Source organism: Pangasianodon hypophthalmus, chromosome 4, assembly GCF_027358585.1.
Source record: "Pangasianodon hypophthalmus isolate fPanHyp1 chromosome 4, fPanHyp1.pri, whole genome shotgun sequence".
NCBI classification, from domain to species: domain Eukaryota; kingdom Metazoa; phylum Chordata; class Actinopteri; order Siluriformes; family Pangasiidae; genus Pangasianodon; species Pangasianodon hypophthalmus.
The window spans coordinates 30,621,827-30,640,996 of record NC_069713.1 but is presented as its reverse complement, the minus strand read 5'-3'; the positions used below and the strand labels follow the sequence as shown (position 1 = coordinate 30,640,996).

Sequence of the window (19,170 nt, the reverse complement as noted above, 5' to 3'; positions counted from 1 at the left end):
ACTGAATGAACATATTCCCCTTTGAATCACAGAGGGAATTATAATACCAAATTGTATCAACACAGTGACTAATGCTACAATATTTGGAGTACAATAAATGCTGTGGGTAATATTCTTTGTATTTCTGGACATTTCCCAACCTGATGTTCTAGAGAATATTAAATACTATTATTTCTAAGGGTTTCCCAGAAGCCCATTATAAGCTTCTTACATCATGGGAATTCCCCGACTAGCCTATTTGGCTGTAGGCCTGGATTTACTGATTTTACTGTGCATTATCACATGATGAGAGTTCCTCAGGTTCTCTAGCTAAAGACCTGTACATATCCAGAACTTTATTAATTCCCTAAATAATATACAGCTCTGTATAATGTAGGCCATGTGAATGGAAACTGTTCTACTGTTGTATTATAATGTACACTGTTAAAATCGATAACATGCTCTTTTTTATATATATAATGAGGCTATTTATATATAAACAGTTTTCTAAACCAAGAATTAACAAATTAAAGCTGTAAAAATGTTCCTCCCCAGATTTGGTTGCTTTCCTAATAGACACGCTTAAGTTATCAACCCGGAAGTAACTCCAAGTAAATATTCCGCTTCCAGCACTATGATTGGCTAGAAGTAACCCCGCCTACTCTTAGCTGATTGGACAGTTAAGATGTCGTTTACATCACTGTGGCAACCAAAACCGTAGGCTTTCATTTGAACTAGTAAATAAATAAAGCAATGCCTACATTTCATATAATAAAAATACATACATTTATTCACTTTTGTCCCAATATTAGTGTTATAAAGGTGTACTTTGTTTTATTTTTAAAATATAAAATTATATTCCCATTCATAAAGATATATAACCTACACAAATGCATATACAGTAAAGCTTGTTAATGGCTAATAACCTGTTAATATCTACATTTTACTGTATAGTTTTCTTTTTAAAAGGAAATTGAAACAGTATTTTAATTTAATTTGGTCCACTTAACAACAGCAACAAGAAGACCACCAACAACACTTCCACCACCACCAACACCATCAACACCATCAACACCAACAGCAACAACACTTCCACCACCACCAACACCATCAAGACAAACAGCAACAACACTTCCACCAACAACACCACCACCACCAACAGCAACAACACCAACAGCAACAACACCACCACCAACACCACCAGCACTAACAGCAACAACACTTCCACCAACAACACCACCACCACCAACACCATCAACACCAACAGCAACAACACCACCACCAACACCATCAGCACTAACAGCAACAACACTTCCACCAACACCACCACCACCAACACCATCAACACCATCAACACCAACAGCAACAACACTTCCACCACCACCAACACCATCAACACCACCACCACCAACAGCAACAACACTTCCACCACCACCAACACCATCAACACCAACAGCAACACCACCACCACCAACACCATCAACACCAACAGCAACAACACTTCCACCAACAACACCACCACCAACACCATCAGCACCAACAGCAACAACACCTCCAACACCACAGACACCAACAACAACAACACTAAAAACTATAAAGATGTAGTTTCTTTATATATATATATATATATATATTCTTATTCCCATTCATAGTTATGTACACAAATGCATATAATAGTTTTGTTATAATAATGACTACATTCCAAATAATAATAATAATAATAATAATAATAATAATAATAATAATAATATAAGAAGAAGAAGAAGAAGAATATAATCATTGATCTTACATTTATATAAAAAAAATACTAATAAATATTTTTAAAAATTGGAACAATGGGGTGTTTTTGTGTATGAACTGTTGGCCAATCACATGCCAGGGGGGCGGGGTTTGCCGGAATATGGGTAGGGGGAAAATGAATAATAACGCAGCAATGCGCTCGGATGTGTGTGATATTTTTGTCGCGTAAGTGCGCACCTGCGAAAAATCCGCAAAGCTGTGATTTTAGGCAAACACACGCCTTAGAGAGGGTCACATTCACATGAGTGTGTGTGGCCAGGAGTGTGATCGGGTAACAGTGTGTGTGTAGAGGTGTTATTTTGTAGCTGATTGTGTAAAGACAGTGTTGCGGGGTTTTTATTCGGGGGCGCGAGGAGGAGCAGGAGGAGGAGGAGGAGGAGGAAGAGGGTGAAGAAGAAGGAGAAGGAGAAGAAGGAGAAGAAGGAGAAGTGTTACGCAGATTCGCCTCAAAGTGTCGGTGAAGTCCTGATCTGTCCTTCCGCTCTCTTTGCCCTGGCAGTGACTCAGTGTTTGTTCTCCTGCCGGAATGCCGTTATCTCTGTGAGCGTTCAGCATGGACCAGGCTGGCTGTGTGAACCTGTGCAGTCTGACCAGCACGCTGCCGGTGATTCCGTACCGCAAACTCACCGACCTGCACTACATCAGCAAAGGCGGCTTCGGCACCGTGTTCCGGGCGCAGCACAGCGACTGGCGCACCACCGTCGCCATTAAGTGCTTAAAACTGGACTCCCCGGTCGGTGAAAGGTATGAACTTCCACTGTGTGTGTGTGTGTGTGTGTGTTTTGATTTGCGATTGTTTTTAAGTAGCGAAAAACTTGTTTAGCTGAAATGTGTCACACTGTGGAGTTAAACTGCTGTCAGAAATGATCAAATTTAGGCCGACTTTACACTGTACGACTTTACACTGTATGACTTTACACTGTACGACTTTACACTGTATGACTTTACACTGTACGACTTTACACTGTATGACTTTACACTGTACGACTTTACACTGTACGACTTTACAGTTTTAATCTGTACGACTTTACACTGTACGACTTTACACTGTATGACTTTACACTCTACGACTTTACAGTTTTAATCTGTACGACTTTACACTGTACGACTTTACGATTTTAATCTGTATGACTTTACAGTATTAATCTGTACGGCTTTACGATTTTAATCTGTGCGTTTGTACAGTTTTAATCTGTACGACTTTACGATTTTAATCTGTACGGCTTTACAATTTTAATCTGTACGACTTTCCAGTTTTAATCTGTACGACTTTACAGTTTTAATCTGTACGACTTTGCGATTTTAATCTGTATGACTTTACGATTTTAATCTGTACGGCTTTACGATTTTAATCTGTGCGTTTGTACAATTTTAATCTGTACGACTTTATGATTTTAATCTGTACGGCTTTACAATTTTAATCTGTACGACTTTACACTGTACGACTTTACAATTTTAATCTGTACGATTTTATGATTTTAATCTATACGACTTTACGCTGCACGACTTCACACACGACTTTACAGTTTTAGTCTGTACGACTTTACGATTTTAATCTGTACGACTTTACACTGTACGACTTTACGATTTTAATCTGTACTACTTTACAATTTTAGTCTGTACGATTTTATGATTTTAAGCTGTACGAATTTAAAATTTTAATCTGTACGGCTTTACGATTTTAGTCTGTACGACTTTACAGTTTTAGTCTGTACGACTTTACAATTTTAATCTATACGACTTTATGATTTTAATCTGTACGACTTTACGCTGTACGACTTTACGATTTTAATCTGTGTGACTGACAGTTTTAATCTGTACGACTTCATGAATTTATTCTGTAAGACTTTACGATTTTACACTGTTCGACTTTACAATATTAATCTGTATGTTTTTACCCTGTACGACTTTGATTTTAATCTGTATGACTTTTTGATTTTACCCTGTATGACTTTGTGATTTTAAGTTGTACGACTTTACAATTTTAATCTGTATGACTACGATTTTATTTTGTGTGACTTTCTGATTTTAACTTTTACACTGATTTTAACAACTTTACACTGTACGACTTTACGCTGTATGACTTTACAGTTTTAATCTGTATGGCTTTATGATTTCAAGTGGCACACCTTTATTTGCGAACGTCCCATAAGAAGCACGCATGAGAAATTTCTGACAGAGATTTCAATCGCAAATTGACTGATTTGTAATCTGATTCGTAATGCTTTGTAACTATAATTTTCAAGACGTAAGTTTTGTGAGTACGATCCTTACAGTCCTTCTTTTAGGTATCTTCTGTGGGATAGAACACCATGTTTCGTCCTTGAACGAGTAGTGTTCAAGGAATTTACTCAGGCAAGAAAGTGTTGATGAAGAAAGGTAGGAATGATTATGGAACCGTAAAAAGTGAAGAACTCTGAGAACTCTGGGTTTGCACAGTAAACACTGTTGCATAGGAGTTGTTGAGGCGGGGACATAGTGAGAGCTGAAACTGTCTTCAGGAGACTATAGGATGTTTGCTGGGAAGAAAGTGGAGCTTCAGATCTTTCTGGTCTTCCATTACACCATTTAAGGAATAGATTGCAAATACGTTTTACGTCATATGTATGTGTTATATTTTGAATATTGGTGTCAAGTTCTGGTTAGCGAATGATATCCTGTAGTATTGCGATATTTTCTACCCGAGTTCTCGATCCTGATTGGTCGGAAGGTATTGATTAATTGTATATAACAGCATCTTTGACAGTTTGGGCTGTAATTCTAACAGATTATCGTTTCCATAGTAACAACATACTTGTATAGCGGTAATTGTTGTCATGGTGACGTTTTCTGTAAGGAGATGGTTACTGAGCAGTTTTGGAAGGAGTCTCCAGTGTGAGAGCTTTTTGTAAGGGTCAGAGGTACAAATGAATAAAACACAAAGCGTTTTGTTTTATTCCTTATGTATACAACAGTTATGGAAACCCTGAGAAGCTGAGAGAGAGAGAGGGAGAGAGAAAAACGAAACTGAAATGCAGATCAGCACCGTCACTATTGTACAATCTGACTAAACAGTTTAGCTGTAACACAGGCAGTAGGGGAATCCCGTAGTCCTTTCATCACTTTAAACTTCCTGGCAGGGAAAGGAATTGCTTACTGAAAGAGGCCGAGGTGCTTCACAAGGCCAGGTTCAACCACATCATCCAGATCTTCGGCGTGTGCAACGAGCCCGAGTTCTTCTGCATCGTCACCGAATTCATGACCAATGGCTCTCTGGACGAGCTTCTGCATGAGGTACAGATGTCTAGATTGTGTGTGGTGCTTAATTTGTGTGACTCTGAATAAGAAGTTCTCAACTCCAGCTCCTGTTCTTACACGCCTGGTCCAGATTTAAAGCTGATCATCTTGAATCACGTGTGTTCCAGTAGAGGACACTTCAAATTAATCAATGCATCGTGTACACAGGTCTGGAGTGGAAGCTCCAGCTATCCATTAAAGGTTCTCATTAGTGATTAGTCATTCAGTTTTCAGGGAAAAACAGTTCTGGGTTTTCCCTTCTGCAGTATACCTGATCCAGGTCATGAAAGGTTTGATAATGACATTTGGCTAGTTAGACCAGAAAAATAACCGGAGACATTGGTGCATAAAGCTTTTACATGGGAGGGTGGGGGGTAATGTAATTATTACCGGAGTATTTCTGGGATTTTAATCCCATCCAAATCCATCATATCAGTAGCTCCTTATAGACTGTGCTTTAATGCATCTGGAGAGACCACTTGGCTGAAGTCGAATGTGAGACCTGTTTTCTATTGGCTTACAAGATTGATGTTTGTGAATTCACAGGTCAAAGTTCACCTAAATAAAGTCGTTGTAAAGTGAAAGTTACTGCTACCAGAAGCACACGTGAACTCGCACTACTTCACATGTGAATTGGCTTTTTCACCAGGTGAATTTTATTCTCACATGACCGCTATTTTAGCTGAGAAAACACAAAAAGTATAGTTTTCTTAAATATTGGCACCTCTGTAACGAAACGATTATACAGACCTATTAACAGGCCACTTGATTACTTCATGTGGATCTAAATTACAGTCTATAACGTAACTGATCAAGCTAACGAAGGGCTATGTAATGAGGCCTTGAGTTGGAGAAGTTGCAAATCACAGCCATCCTAATGCTGGAGTATCAACTGCTTATGAAAGGTTCCAAGGCAAACCTTACAGTTTTAATTAAGAGTCGGTTTTATTGGTCTTCTTGCAAGTTGAACCGAAAACAAGCCGTTTTTTAAAAATCCTAGTTTTCATTCGTGCGTAGAAACTAGACCGTGTCATGAGGACAGCGTGTCGGAGTTGAGAACTTCAAATCCCAGGCTTGTTGTAACTTTGTTTATCTCAGCTTTAGTTCATTTTCCTGCTCTGTTCTTTCTCTCTCTCAGAAAAACATGTATCCAGTGGTGGCCTGGCCTCTCAGGCTGCGCATTCTGTATGAAATCGCTCTGGGTGTTAACTTTCTCCATAACATGACTCCTCCGCTGCTCCATCATGACCTGAAAACGCAGAACATTCTTCTGGACGGCGAGTACCACGTGAAGGTTTGTAAGCTTTGTCTTAACCACAACCCTTGAGCTTGCCAGAGGTTTTGCCATTTTCATCACAGTTTCCTCAATTTCGCAATTTGCAAGCACAAGGGAACTGGTTTAACACTTGTTGTTTCAGTGGACCATTTCCCCCCTTCCTTATTTTTTGACTTGTGCTTACTGTATTTATGTGAGTCGAAATTGGAACACTTTCTTGACTCATGAGCCATGAGTAAGCATTTCCAAAAACCTCAGCGTTCCTCCCCAAGCCTCACTGTTCCAGCCAGGTCTTGGCCTGGCTGAGCACATTCTCTAATCAATACTACTTTTTTTTTTTTTTTTTTTTTTAAATGAAGACACTTATTGGCACATTGCCAATCCCAAGAAGCCAGAACAACTCTTGCCTTACTCCTAGATGTTAATATGAATAAGTTTCCTCGACCACATAACTTTGAAGTTCGTTATCTTCCTTTCCAGATAGCCGACTTTGGTTTGTCAAAATGGCGGCAGCTCTCAATTAGCAAAGGTTCTGGATCAAAGCCAGCTGAGATGGGCGGCACCGTCATCTACATGCCTCCTGAAGAGTATGAACCCAACAAGACTCGGAGAGCAGATGTCAAACAGGACATGTACAGGTCTGTCTCGTATTGATTTTATGCTCAATGCTGTCATTAATTTTGCTATAGAATATATGTATGTAGTTACATTCAAACCACTGTTGAATTCTTGATTCTGATTGGTCAGAAGACATTCCGACTGTGAGGTTTATAGAAATGCACTTGTCTTAATATGTTATTGTTTCTAAAACTTTGAGGGGACATTTATTTTATTTATTCTCCAGTGTCAGCGCTTTGTCACAATCAGAAGGTTTTCCACCACAGGAAAGTCTTCAGGACTTTGCGCTTGACAGTTTCTCGGTAAAATGACAAAGCGCCTTGTTTTTTGTCATCCTTTTTGTCTTCCTGTAAGTGACCTAACTTGTTCCACAACATTAAATGTAACCAGAAACGGCTAAAACGTACAATGTGTCATTGTTTAATAAATAAAACAATGCAAATTGCTGTGGTATAAGAGGTGTGCTGTTAAGTAAGGAAAATAATCAACTTTGGATTTGTTACTGTTGATTAACTTCCTGTAAGAGCACGTCCCGTCTTGTTTTATTGGCGAATGAAATATTTTTGATTGAACATGTCAAAAATTTCCTCATATTCCTTCACTAACTAGAAATATTTTTCACCAGCACTTTGTGTTTATTTTTCTTTTGATTGGTAGAGAGGTTTAAAAAATGCACTTGACGTCACTCGTGCATTTTTTTTTTAAAGTGTCCACATTCCTGTGTAAACCATGCGGTGGCGGTTTAGGGAAAAAAAAGCATCGTAAACTGTTCTGATTTCCCTGCAGCACATTGCAGCCCAAAGACTCATCTGTCACCTTGTATCCGTTACTGCCTTTAGCCAGTGGGAGTGTCGCATTCAGATCTCTGAAGCGAAGACATTCTGGTTGTGCTTTGTCACATTTCCCAGAACAGGAGGGAACAGTGAACAATGTCCCATTAACCATTACACCTGCACGGACTTCCCCATTTCTTCCGGGAAGCTGTAGTTCGAGTATGAGAATTCGGTCTGTGAAAAGAATGAGTGTTACGTTCCTCCCTGATTTGTCCCAGATTAGTCAAAGGGGCCTGTTGAAATCTTTGGGCTGAACTGAAGTGAGAGTTTTAATTCCTCTTAAGGGGATTCCCTAGTGGCAGCTCTTCAGCCAATTTACCCTTCTGTTATCTGCTTCCTCTTTCAGTTATGCCATCATCATGTGGGAAGTGCTGTCTCGACGGATACCTTTCGAAGGTAGTGGAAGTCGTGTGTGTGTGTGTGTGTGTGTGTGTGTGTGCGTAACTGTTGAATGTCACAACTGGTTGAAAAAATGCAGGCCAACAGACACATTTTTACCAGTTTTCATTTTGACAGTTCATTCAGATTTAGGTATTTTGAATATAAATATATTCACCGGCCACTTGGAACACGTGTACATCTGCTCATTCATGCAGTTATCCAATCAGTCAGTCATTTCAGAGCAGCTTAGAGAATACAGGTCAAGAGCTTTAGTTAATATTCAGATCAAACATCAGAATGGCGGAAAAATGCGATCTCAGTGAGTTTAGCTGGAGCAGAAGGGCTGTTCAGAAACTGCTGATGTCCTGGGATTTTCACACACACACACAACAGTCTCTAGAGTTCATACCGAATGGTACGAAAAACCAAAAAAAAATCTAGCAGATAGAGCAGAAGTTCTACTCGCAGAAATGCCTCGTTGATGAGAGAGATAATGAGGAGAACGGGCAGAAGGGTTCGAGTTAACAGGTTGGATACGGTAACCATGTAACTCTTTACAACCGTGGTGAGCAGAAAAGCATTTCAGAACGCACAACATGGGAAACTTTGATACGGATGAGCTACAGCAGCAGAAAACCACATCGGGTTCCACAGGAAATCTGAAGCTACAATCAGTGCATGCTCACCCAAACTGGACATTTGTAGATCGGACAAAACTTGGTCTGATCTTTCTTAACGGTTGTCTTGCATGAATGAGCAGCGGTGCAGGTGTTCCTATTAAAGTGACCTTACAAATGTTGGTCGAATAAAGCACAATACAGATAAAATTTTCCTCATAAGAGTTCTTATTTAATAGAAATCAGACAGCAAGTTTAATATCTCGTCTGCATGAACTGTGTGACCAGTTCAACCTTGACATAAATTATAGTTTTACTTCCTTCTCCATCTCATGTTTGCTGAGTCTTGTGTTTCTCTTTGTGGATCAGATGCTACAAACCCCATGCAGATAATGTTCAGCGTCCTGCGCGGCTCTCGGCCGGACACCGGACTGGACAGCCTGTCAGCGGACATCCCTGGTAGAGAGACGCTCATTAACCTCATGACGTGCGGCTGGACCGCTAATCCCGACGAGCGCCCCTCTTTCCTCAGTGAGTGGCAGAACTTTCACCTTTAACCTTTCACTAGCATAACTAGCCTCTCAGTTCACTAGTCTGTGAAGGTTTATGTACTCACCTGAGCACTAGACTTATACCATAGCAATTTTACTTATTAAAGAATGACATCATACTTCTTATCCACTTATAGTTACGTTTAATGTTTGTGGAATGCCCGTGAAACAAGTTAGTTCCTGTTCTCACTTGCGTTATAACAGCTATAAACCATTGTTCCCTCACCAGCCTGTCTTTTTTTTCCCCTCTTTCTTCACGTTAAATGTTACAAAGAAACCAAAACACATAAACTCATCAGTCCCCATCTCTGAGAACTTAAAGTTCAGTCTTTACATCTGACTATTCCAAAGCACTGACACTGGAGACTCCTTCCTTAAATGTTAAATAAACTTCTCCTTTATAGAAAACATCAACAGTTTCTTACGTTTTTGAATACAGTAGTGTTGATGTCTAATAAAACAAAGTATGCTTAATGAAGTTTGTTCTCATTCCGGGACAAAATAAGTCCACATAAATTAGCGTGACTTAAACTACAGCGTGTTACTAATCAGGTCGGTGAGTATAAATATTGGCACCCAACATTTAGCCTCACAAATGTATTTTGTCAGTGAGCCACCACAAAGAGATTAATTAAGAGTTATTGATTATTGAATATAGCACATAATAATGATAAGAAGAAGCACATGTTTATTATTTCATTTGTTAAATTCATTATTTAAAAAACTCAATCAGCTGTTGATTACGTAGTTAGCATTACTTATGGTGTGTAAGTGATTACTTAAACAATGTTCGGTATTGTAACATATCTTAAAGTCCAGCGTTATTCAACCGACCTGCCCCACATTTGACCTGATCTTTGCAGTGCGGTTTCTAAGAATTGCAACCTGCACTCTGTTTTGTAACAGCCCCACAGCAGCGTGTCTATTTTCGTCCTCCCTTCTCAAGACCCTCCTAATCCGAAGATCTGCTTCCATGCAGTGGCCTAGTTTATTGTTCATCTTCTTGCCGCTTTGTTCATTGGTTCCTCTTTTTTTCACTCTCGCTTGGACGCACATTGCATCGAGCACTTCCTGCCTGCTTTGCAGTGAACAAAGTGGTTATTAGTGGCGTTGACTGTGTTTTTGTGTGCTGCTAGTTCATGTACAACATATGGCTGGGTGATAAGACAAAAATATCATATCACAATACTACACAGTAAAGATCATGATATTGATTTGCTAACAAAAAGAAAATAAAGCTGTAGTTTGCTTTAGAAGCAATAAATAAATTAACAGTGAAATCGAGGGAAGAAATTCTCTAATTAAATTTTTACACTTAAACATTTTACAGTTTAAAGATTTAATACAATATGTTATCAGATCAGCTACTTCCAATCAGATTTTGTAGTTATTCTTAAAAAAATAAAAATAAAAAGACATTACAATACCTGTGATATCTCAGGAAAGTGTATTGCGATCTTATTTATCATGATATTATTATATATATATATATATATATATATTGCCATGTTGCCTTGATACAATATACTCTGCCTTTTTGCCTGCCAGACTGTCTTATCGAACTGGAGCCCATGCTACGGAGGTTTGATGAAATCGATGTCCTGGAGGCAGTGCTGGAGGTCAAAAGGTCAAAAGTGAGTGTAAAAGAGGAACCTGAAATGATTACATTCAGCTGTTACATTATATGCATTTTGAGAAATCCATTTTTAGTTTAGCTTCGAATAATAGACATTTGCGGAGGCGTCACCATCTGTGGTTTAGCCACGATTTGGCTATGACGATACCTCAGAATGGCACTTTTCTGCTTTTTGATCTAAAACAGCAGTTACATGAAATGAGAATAAAATCTGCTTGGGGAGAAAAGGCAATTCACTGAAGGGGAAAGGACAGGGCATGAAAGCATTTATTTCTGGTAGTGGTTACTTCTCCTACTTGACGACTTTAACTAGGTGAACTTCACAAACCTTGGTCTTGGGCAGAAAAGGGACTCTTTGGTCAGTAAAAGAAGAATAGGCAAGCTTAGTTTTGCCAGACTGTCCTCAGCTGCGTAGCATTTGTCACGCAAGGGTCAATGGCATTTCAACATTGGCCAGGTCTCAAAGATATATCCTTCTTATTAGAAGTCCCTGAGACGTAATTTAGAGTTTTGGGCAATGTCTTGTGGTTCAAAAGAGGTGCCATGGCACGATTAGATAGCTAGCTGACATGCAGAACACATATTCCTGTAAATAAACACCAGGGACATACAAATCCCTCACTGCTTGCTAGCTAATGTTATCTATATTGAGATGTGACTAACATTACATAGCTAGTAAGTATTCACGTAAGTAAATGACATTACGGTTGAGATAAATACGGCCAGTACGTAGCTTCATATCCATTCATGCCACAGTACATCCTCACACCCCTTCATTAAACATAAGTTCATATTAGATTCAGTAATATTCGAAGCGAGGGCACATACCTACAATGTCCCTGGTATCGCTCACTGCTTGCTAGCTAAGGGTAGCTAGATTGAAATTCGGCTAGCTAGACTCCTCGCGCATGCGTGTTTCAACAGTGGGACCTGGTCAGTCAGTCAATCAGTCAGTGAAAATGCCTCTTCAAGTCAAAAATGGAGTATCTGCTAATAATTAAGTAGCAGCACACAAGTGGTCAACAAAATATTAATCATCTCGACCACTGTTATTTCTGCCTGCCATCTAGGATTTTTTTGTTAGCAATAATGGCACATCTGGATTTGCCACAGTTTCAGTTAAAAACTTTTAAATTGCTTTCAGTTGGCTCTGAATACAAAACCCCATCTGTCTCGTCTCTTCTGTTTTCTTTTTGTAGTTTATGCGACCATTGAGCAGCGCTTCAACAACGACGGCGAATGTGAAAAGAACAGATAAGAGTCTGAAGGAACAAAACACTCCCTGGCCAGTCAGTGTCTTCTTCATATTTTATACTCCTCATATTTCTGCTCTGATTATTATTATTTTTTTTTTTATGAGCAGGCTTTTGAGAAGAATTTGTCCTTGTTGTAGGTCACACTTTGTAAAGTGGTTTCAATTCATGCCCATTATGCCTTTGGATTAGTGTTAGTGTTCCTGCTGGCTGAACTGTGAATACAGGCATTGTGTTGTCCCATGTAATATCCCACATAGAATCTTATTAACAATCTTATTAACGATTTTGTGATGGAACTTTGACAGGATACCAGCTCTACATCAGGATCAGGGTCGTGCTCCTCCCAGGACACGGATATCTCCCAACCAGGCTACCTTACCATCTCCAATCCATCTCATGGTAATCCTTATCCTTGATTTATGTGTTTGAATTGTTGCTATAACTATAAAGCATAAAACCTGTGATGGTCCTAGCTGCAATAAAACTGATTGTTGTAACTGATTTTATCTTAAACGAATTTGTACCAAGTTCATAAAGTGAAAAGGCACAACTTATTTGAGGGATATTTTTCCAAAATTTTAGTTAATGCTCTAAATTCAGTTCAGTTTAATGAGCGTAACTTCGAAGGTAAGATGATGGCACTGTTGATGAATCATACGGGAAAAAACGCAACAACCTTCCAACAATCACACTGACCTGCAAGGGGGATTTTCAAGTTGGAATTTTGGGAGCTTTCTGACTGCCTTGGTTTCTCCAACCAAACCCAAGAGCAAGGCAATTGACCAATGTTTGCCAATATTCGAAATGGCAGCATGTTAATGTAGCATTAGTCCAGTAAGACCTCAACCTTTTCACATCTATATGTGAAATACCCCTGTATATATAAAAGACTATTGTTTGTACATAACAAATGCCTCTTTTTCTTGCTTAGCTGGACCATTGTCATCTGTCATGTCCATACCACTGGACACCCCAAAACCTTTAGTGGATCAAGGCTCTCACAACAACCTGAATCCTAATTATCAGACGGCTCAGCTCATCTCGGATTATAGCACCCCCCTCAGACCACACCCGCCTCAAAGTGAGAGCAACCTGCCCATAAACATTCACCCGCTCACCCTACAGGCACATCCACAAGGTACGTCGCATTGCACTACAGCTAATTCCTAACAAAAAAAAAACCCTTTTGGTTCATATAATGGTTAACTTCTGTCCAGAAATAATTACCAGACAGAACAAACTTAATCTGTCACCAGCTATCACCGGTTCAGGCAGAAAGCAAATCAAACAAGTCAATCAAACAAAAAAAGTCAAACTTCCTTCTCACTCACTTCCACATTGGCAAATAAGATGAAGAAATTTGTAGTTATTTCAAAAATAAAAACTGTTCCTATTTGTAACTGGTGCATAATCTGTAACATCCTGTAGATTTCCTCATGCCATCGGACAGCCAGGGCCCGGCAGCGCGATGGATCAGCTCTCGACGGGAGGAGGTTGTGCGCCAGATGACGGAGGCATGTCTAAACCAGAGCCTGGATGCGCTGCTGGCCCGCGACTTGCTCATGCGCGAGGACTACGAGCTGGTGGCCAACCAGCAGACACGCACCGCCAAAGTTCGCAAGCTTCTGGACACATGCGAGCGCCACAATGAGGAGTTTTGCCGTGTGGTGGTGCGCAAACTGCAGGACAACAAGCAGATGGGCCTGCAGCCATATCCGGACCTTACTTCCCCGACGCCTCCACCGCCCTACAGCGCCGCCAGCGCTCCACCGCTCTCCACCTCCAGCAATAACATCCGCAACATCTTCTGAGCTTTTTAGCTTCCCTTAGATCTGGACACTTGGAATAGAGACCTAAGGGATTTTCCTGCTTTGCTGCTTTTTCATCATTGGGATAAAATTTATTGGCCTTGTACTGGAGCAATTACACTCTCTCCCTGCTGTGGCTTTAGGACTGGACCACTTGTTCTTTTCATCCAGATTATTCCCAAGCTTTTTCAGTCTTTTCTGTTGGAGTAAGTGTGCGAAAGATTTCTGTCATTTGATCAAGACCAGTGACGTTGTCCTTGCCTTGGAGGGTCATTGAGCAATCCAAATTACACCATCATATCTTCTCATTTTTAGGCTGAACTCATCACTTGTGTTTATAGGACATGAGAATGTTCAATCTGTGAAGGTGACCCAGGATCAGCCAAGCGAAATCGCCAGCACTGTTTTACCACGGCTTGATGGAAACCTCTACAAAGAAACTCGTCTTCCTTTTAGCTCATGTTTTATTTTTACGATGCGCATCGGTATGAAGTTTTGTGGAGTTTATACACCAGTTGGCTTTGTGATAACTGGATCTCACTTTGGTATTACATGCTGTGCTCACAAGGATGCAAGAAAATTGGTGGTTTGTTATAGGTATGTTTGCAGGTAAACGATTTTTAAGTTAAATGTACGTATAGACCCGTGTGTCGAAGCAAAGCTTGTTGTGAGTTTATAGATTTTTAGCACTGGATCATACAGCTCTGGATATAACTGACAACTGATTCCTTCACCTGATCCTCCTTAACATTGGAGTCAATAAGTAAAGCCCCACCTTCCACTTTCTCCTACATTCTATGTCAGAGTATGTTGCATATAAAAAAAAAATTGAGCATAGTTTATACATATGTGTATGGTCCTTCTTTCTTACAAATACATCCTTGTGTACGCAGCCTTCTTAGCCTGCTGAACTTCTTAAGGTTGACTGTCCATGATTGCTCACCTGAAATGGCATTCTGTATTTCCTTTTGTGCAATATTTTGGGTGGAGCCCAGAGTGGCCATTTTGGATTACAGTAGTTCACTACATATTACCCACATCGTACGGTTATATTATGATATATAGTATTATAGTAAGGCAATGTACAATACTTCACCTGAAATAATGAACTACTACAGGAAGGGAATGCTAAATCACTAGCATGGGTTAGCATAGGTCATGGTTATGCTAAGGCAGGGGTGGACAAATCATAATTTATTCACTAGCCACCAGGCAAGTCAGTGCTCCAATGTGCTGCTCAGTCCCATGTTACGCTTGTCCAGCTAAAAACCTCAAGTACACCTTGCTGCAGAACCAGAAGTCCAGGGGGTGGACTGAACCTGATCCAGCTCCTCCTACCTGGGTGGAGTTAAATCAAAAGTCTGGGGATATGTGTTTCAGTTTGGATAAGTGTGTTTGTTCCGTGCTGTACAACGTTTCATAGGTTAGGGTTAGCCTTATAGGAGGCTGGACACCCCCCTGGACTTCTGGTTCTGCAGTGAGCTGTAACTAATTTAACAGTTTGACAAGTTAATTTCACACATGAGCTATGGGCATTAAGCAGGTACTTGAATCCCTTAGAGAAAAATACTTCCTAGCAACACCCTTGTTGTCAGAGTGTGTACACAGTGCAGCAGTTGGAGGGATTCAGAAAAAGGGTAGCCACAGCATCACGGTGCTTAGCGGCACTGAGGAATATATCGAAAATTTGCGCGTGTTATGTTTAAACAAACATTTCTACGGTGACCTGTGAGTGCAAAACACATTAGCAAGCCAGCAAATCTGACTACACATGATCACTAACACAAAATGGAAAGGGTCAGACCTTGTTGAACGTCCCAGAATTCCACGTTTTCACTCTGTTGTCTTGTTAGTCTAGCGAAAACGATTTAACGCAAAGTTACTTATGTGATAATTCTGAGGAGGAATTCTTTCTACTGAATAAGCCGGCTTCCTTTAGGTGTGTTAGGTGGGTTTTCAGGGTTCGCAAACTCATATTAATGTCGTGCGAAGTTGATAGCATCGAAAATAACATCATCTGATAAAAATAAACGTGAATAAAAGCATCCGTAGACTCATTTAGTCCATAGCGCATAATTCCTCTTACTATAAATTGTCCGTTTTCCTTTGCGTCAAAAACAAGCATATGATGTTCAATAAGGGCCGCCCCTTTCCACTATGAGTAAATGTTGATGTGTTTGCTGTTGTGTTTTTTGTTTTTCGCTGATGTATCGTTTTGTCTTGCTGTCCTCTTTATTGTTTTGTTTTCTGATTTGCGGCTGTGGATTTTGGGTTTCCTGTTGGGTTTTCTGGTTTGCTGTTGCATTTTGGTTTGTTAATGTGTTTTACACTTGCCTTGCCTATCAAAATGAACATTTTACTTTAGGAGTAGTTAATATGAAGTAGGACTTTTCTTTCGCTGATTGTTGGATGAGACAAATAAGAAAAACTCTGATGACAGTTATAATTAACATGCAGCTGTAAATTAGTGGTGGGTGATATGATAAAAATTATCATATTATATGATACATATACATACTGTAGAAATGTGTATCATGATATGTAGCCAGGAAAATCGTTTAAAACCTTTAAAAATGCTTTAATTTGAAAAATATAACAAAAAATGTCAAAAAATAATGTTTAAAAAAAATCTAGATTCAGAAAGGTAGGATGTATTAACCTCAAAACAGGTACTTAATGAGTGCATTACTATTATTTAAATGGTTCTTTAAAAGATTTTTTAACGTTAAAGTTCAAAAGTTAATATCATTTTTAAAATAAAATGGATAAATAAAAATCAAATTTTATCATTTTTTAAATATAAAAAGATTTCACGATATCTGCGATATCTCAGAAAAGACTACAGTGACATAATTTATCACAATATTGATATATCGTCGTATCGCCCAGCACTACAGTGAATGAACAACGGATAGCTTGGATTTGTAAATTTTTCCTCATTCCAGGCGAGTGATTTGTCCACCCTGTAAGCCAACAGAATACGGTATTTCTCTGAATTCCCCGACCCAGAGCATGCACGAATCATTATCAAAGCACTGAACCCTGCTACAGGGAATATTTCTGCTACTGGATCTTGAGCATTTATTTTCAGTACATCTGGCACTCATCGTGTCTGTTTATTGCGACACTGTAGAATGTGTTTGTGTTTACAGCAGCGTTATTGCCGCGTGGATTTGGTCTCTATGAGCTACACTTGACCTAACGGGATCTTTTCCCTCATTATGTCAACTGGTTTTGTCGATTGTAGGGTTATAAAAGCTGCTTTTTGCACTGGGTTGCTTCTAAATGGTCACTAGTGACTTTTTTTTTTTTTTTTTTGTACTGCTGATGATGGGCTTGCTGAGTCGCTTAGCTTTTTTGTTGGTTAGGTTACACTTTAAGAAAGTAACACCGGGTTTGGAATTCCATCTGCTTTGACTTGGTTCTCAATGGTTCTCATTTAGTATTTAAAGAAGAGAGTAAGTATTTGATTATTTGCATGTTATTAAGCGATGCATAAGACAGTATCATCGGCGTATTTGCGTATTATGTTTGCATTAATATTTTGCAGAGTATTGTGCCAATTTGTAGGCGCTGATCATGAGGCGTCAGAACGTCACATTGCAATTGCAATATTGTATCCTGTCTGTAGGGTGAATTTAAAGACAAAACAAAACAAAAAAAAACTCTGTGCCAAACTGAACATTGCCTTAATGATATAGATGCTAGGCATTAAATGAAGAGGATTATTTTTGTCATAACAGCATTATTCCTTTATTTTGTTGTATCTCTAAAAGTGCCATCTCTTGCCTCTTGCCTTCTTTCTGTAAATCTAAATGCTATCATGAGAAACCGTGTGCACATTACAAACAATGCATAGCCAATGTAGCAATGTACAGGTGTCAGGAATGCGATCTATGTACGTGCTATAGTATGAACGTAATGAGAAACTTCCAGAGAAGTTCTGTGTTATTAAAATGTGTAGCTCTCCTTTAGCGTTTCGTCTGCTCTCTTTGTTGTTGCTCAACCTGAAATACCAGAACGCACAACAGCACTGATTGTGCAATCCTTGTCTACGGTTTCAGACTTTCCCTGTGCTCTGCTCACTCTTAATCGAGGTTAACGCAACAGCATACAGGGTAGAGGTATGACTGTATGAGGGACCAAAGGAGACAAAAATAATATACGTAAATGTATCAAAGTTGTAGTGAGAATTGCTGTGTAGTACAAAGTTTCAAGTTTCAAAAGTTTTGTTTCATTCTAAGGTAAATCGTCAATCATAATTGTCAATCAAGAAGTCGGAAGATTACTATTAACATTTTTTCAAATTAAAAAAGTCATACTTCTTATCTATTGATAATTGCAGTTAATATTGTGGAATGTCCGCAAAACAAATTGGCTCCTCCTACTGCTTACGTTATAGCAGCTATAAACAGTCGTTCTCTCACCAGCCTCTTTTATTTCTTTCTTAATTTTTTTCTTAAGTTAGTAACACAAAAAAACATACCTTGTGCATTTAACTGAGAAACCACAAAGCATTAAAAACTCCTGAAGACTTTCCCTTGGCGGAAAATTGACTGACAGCACTGACACTGGAGACTCCTTCCATAAATATTAAATAAACATCTCACAGAAAACTTCACTATATCAACAATTACACAGTTTTCTAAATCCATTTATATGACGTGACTACCATACAAGTCCGTGTGTTACTATAGAAACAAGAACATATTCGTATCGTAACGTAATTTGTGAAATTGTTATGACATCGTATTTCCTTGACTAGACTAACAAGTTAAATATATTCTATCAGACTATGACAACATTTAATACCTGATGTTGTGATTTTTTTTTTTTTTCCCTGTAATACATACCTCATAACCCCCACCCCCTTAACAGTAGCGTTTAGTAGCTATACATGGCTATACAAATACCTCTAATGTCACACAGTAAATATGTTCAATTTAAATTTATTGTTTACTCGGTAAACACTCTTCTAACCATTGCCATTGCTGGACTGAACGAGTTTAGATGAGTTAACAGAAAACTTAGTAAAATCTTAGCGTATAATCCAGAAGTTTAAAATTGAAACCATTTTGTAATTACGTAATTATAATGTTTACATCTTCAACAGTAAAATGATAATTTATAGTCGAGTGT

At 39.1% G+C, this 19,170-nt stretch overlaps 1 protein-coding gene across 1 annotated transcript; it reads left to right on the top strand.

Moving 5' to 3' along the window:
- Positions 1 to 1,894: 1,894 nt before the first annotated feature.
- On the top strand, positions 1,895 to 18,005 carry LOC113540487 (receptor-interacting serine-threonine kinase 2). The gene is made up of 11 exons (XM_026937014.3): positions 1,895 to 2,523; positions 4,899 to 5,052; positions 6,194 to 6,349; positions 6,812 to 6,969; positions 8,129 to 8,178; positions 9,150 to 9,311; positions 10,880 to 10,965; positions 12,167 to 12,256; positions 12,529 to 12,622; positions 13,155 to 13,361; positions 13,652 to 18,005. Exons 1-11 carry the CDS (start codon positions 2,333 to 2,335, stop codon positions 14,032 to 14,034), a joined length of 1,731 nt encoding a protein of 576 aa, XP_026792815.1. The 5' UTR covers positions 1,895 to 2,332; the 3' UTR covers positions 14,035 to 18,005.
- Positions 18,006 to 19,170: the final 1,165 nt, after the last annotated feature.

Coding starts and splice junctions, on each gene's coding strand:
- LOC113540487 (XM_026937014.3), top strand. CDS start 2,333: ATGGACCAGGCTGGCTGTGTGAACCTGTGCAGTCTGACCAGCACGCTG. Junction 8,179..9,149: donor TCGACGGATACCTTTCGAAG/GTAGTGGAAGTC, acceptor TTTGTGGATCAG/ATGCTACAAACCCCATGCAG. Junction 13,362..13,651: donor CCTACAGGCACATCCACAAG/GTACGTCGCATT, acceptor AACATCCTGTAG/ATTTCCTCATGCCATCGGAC.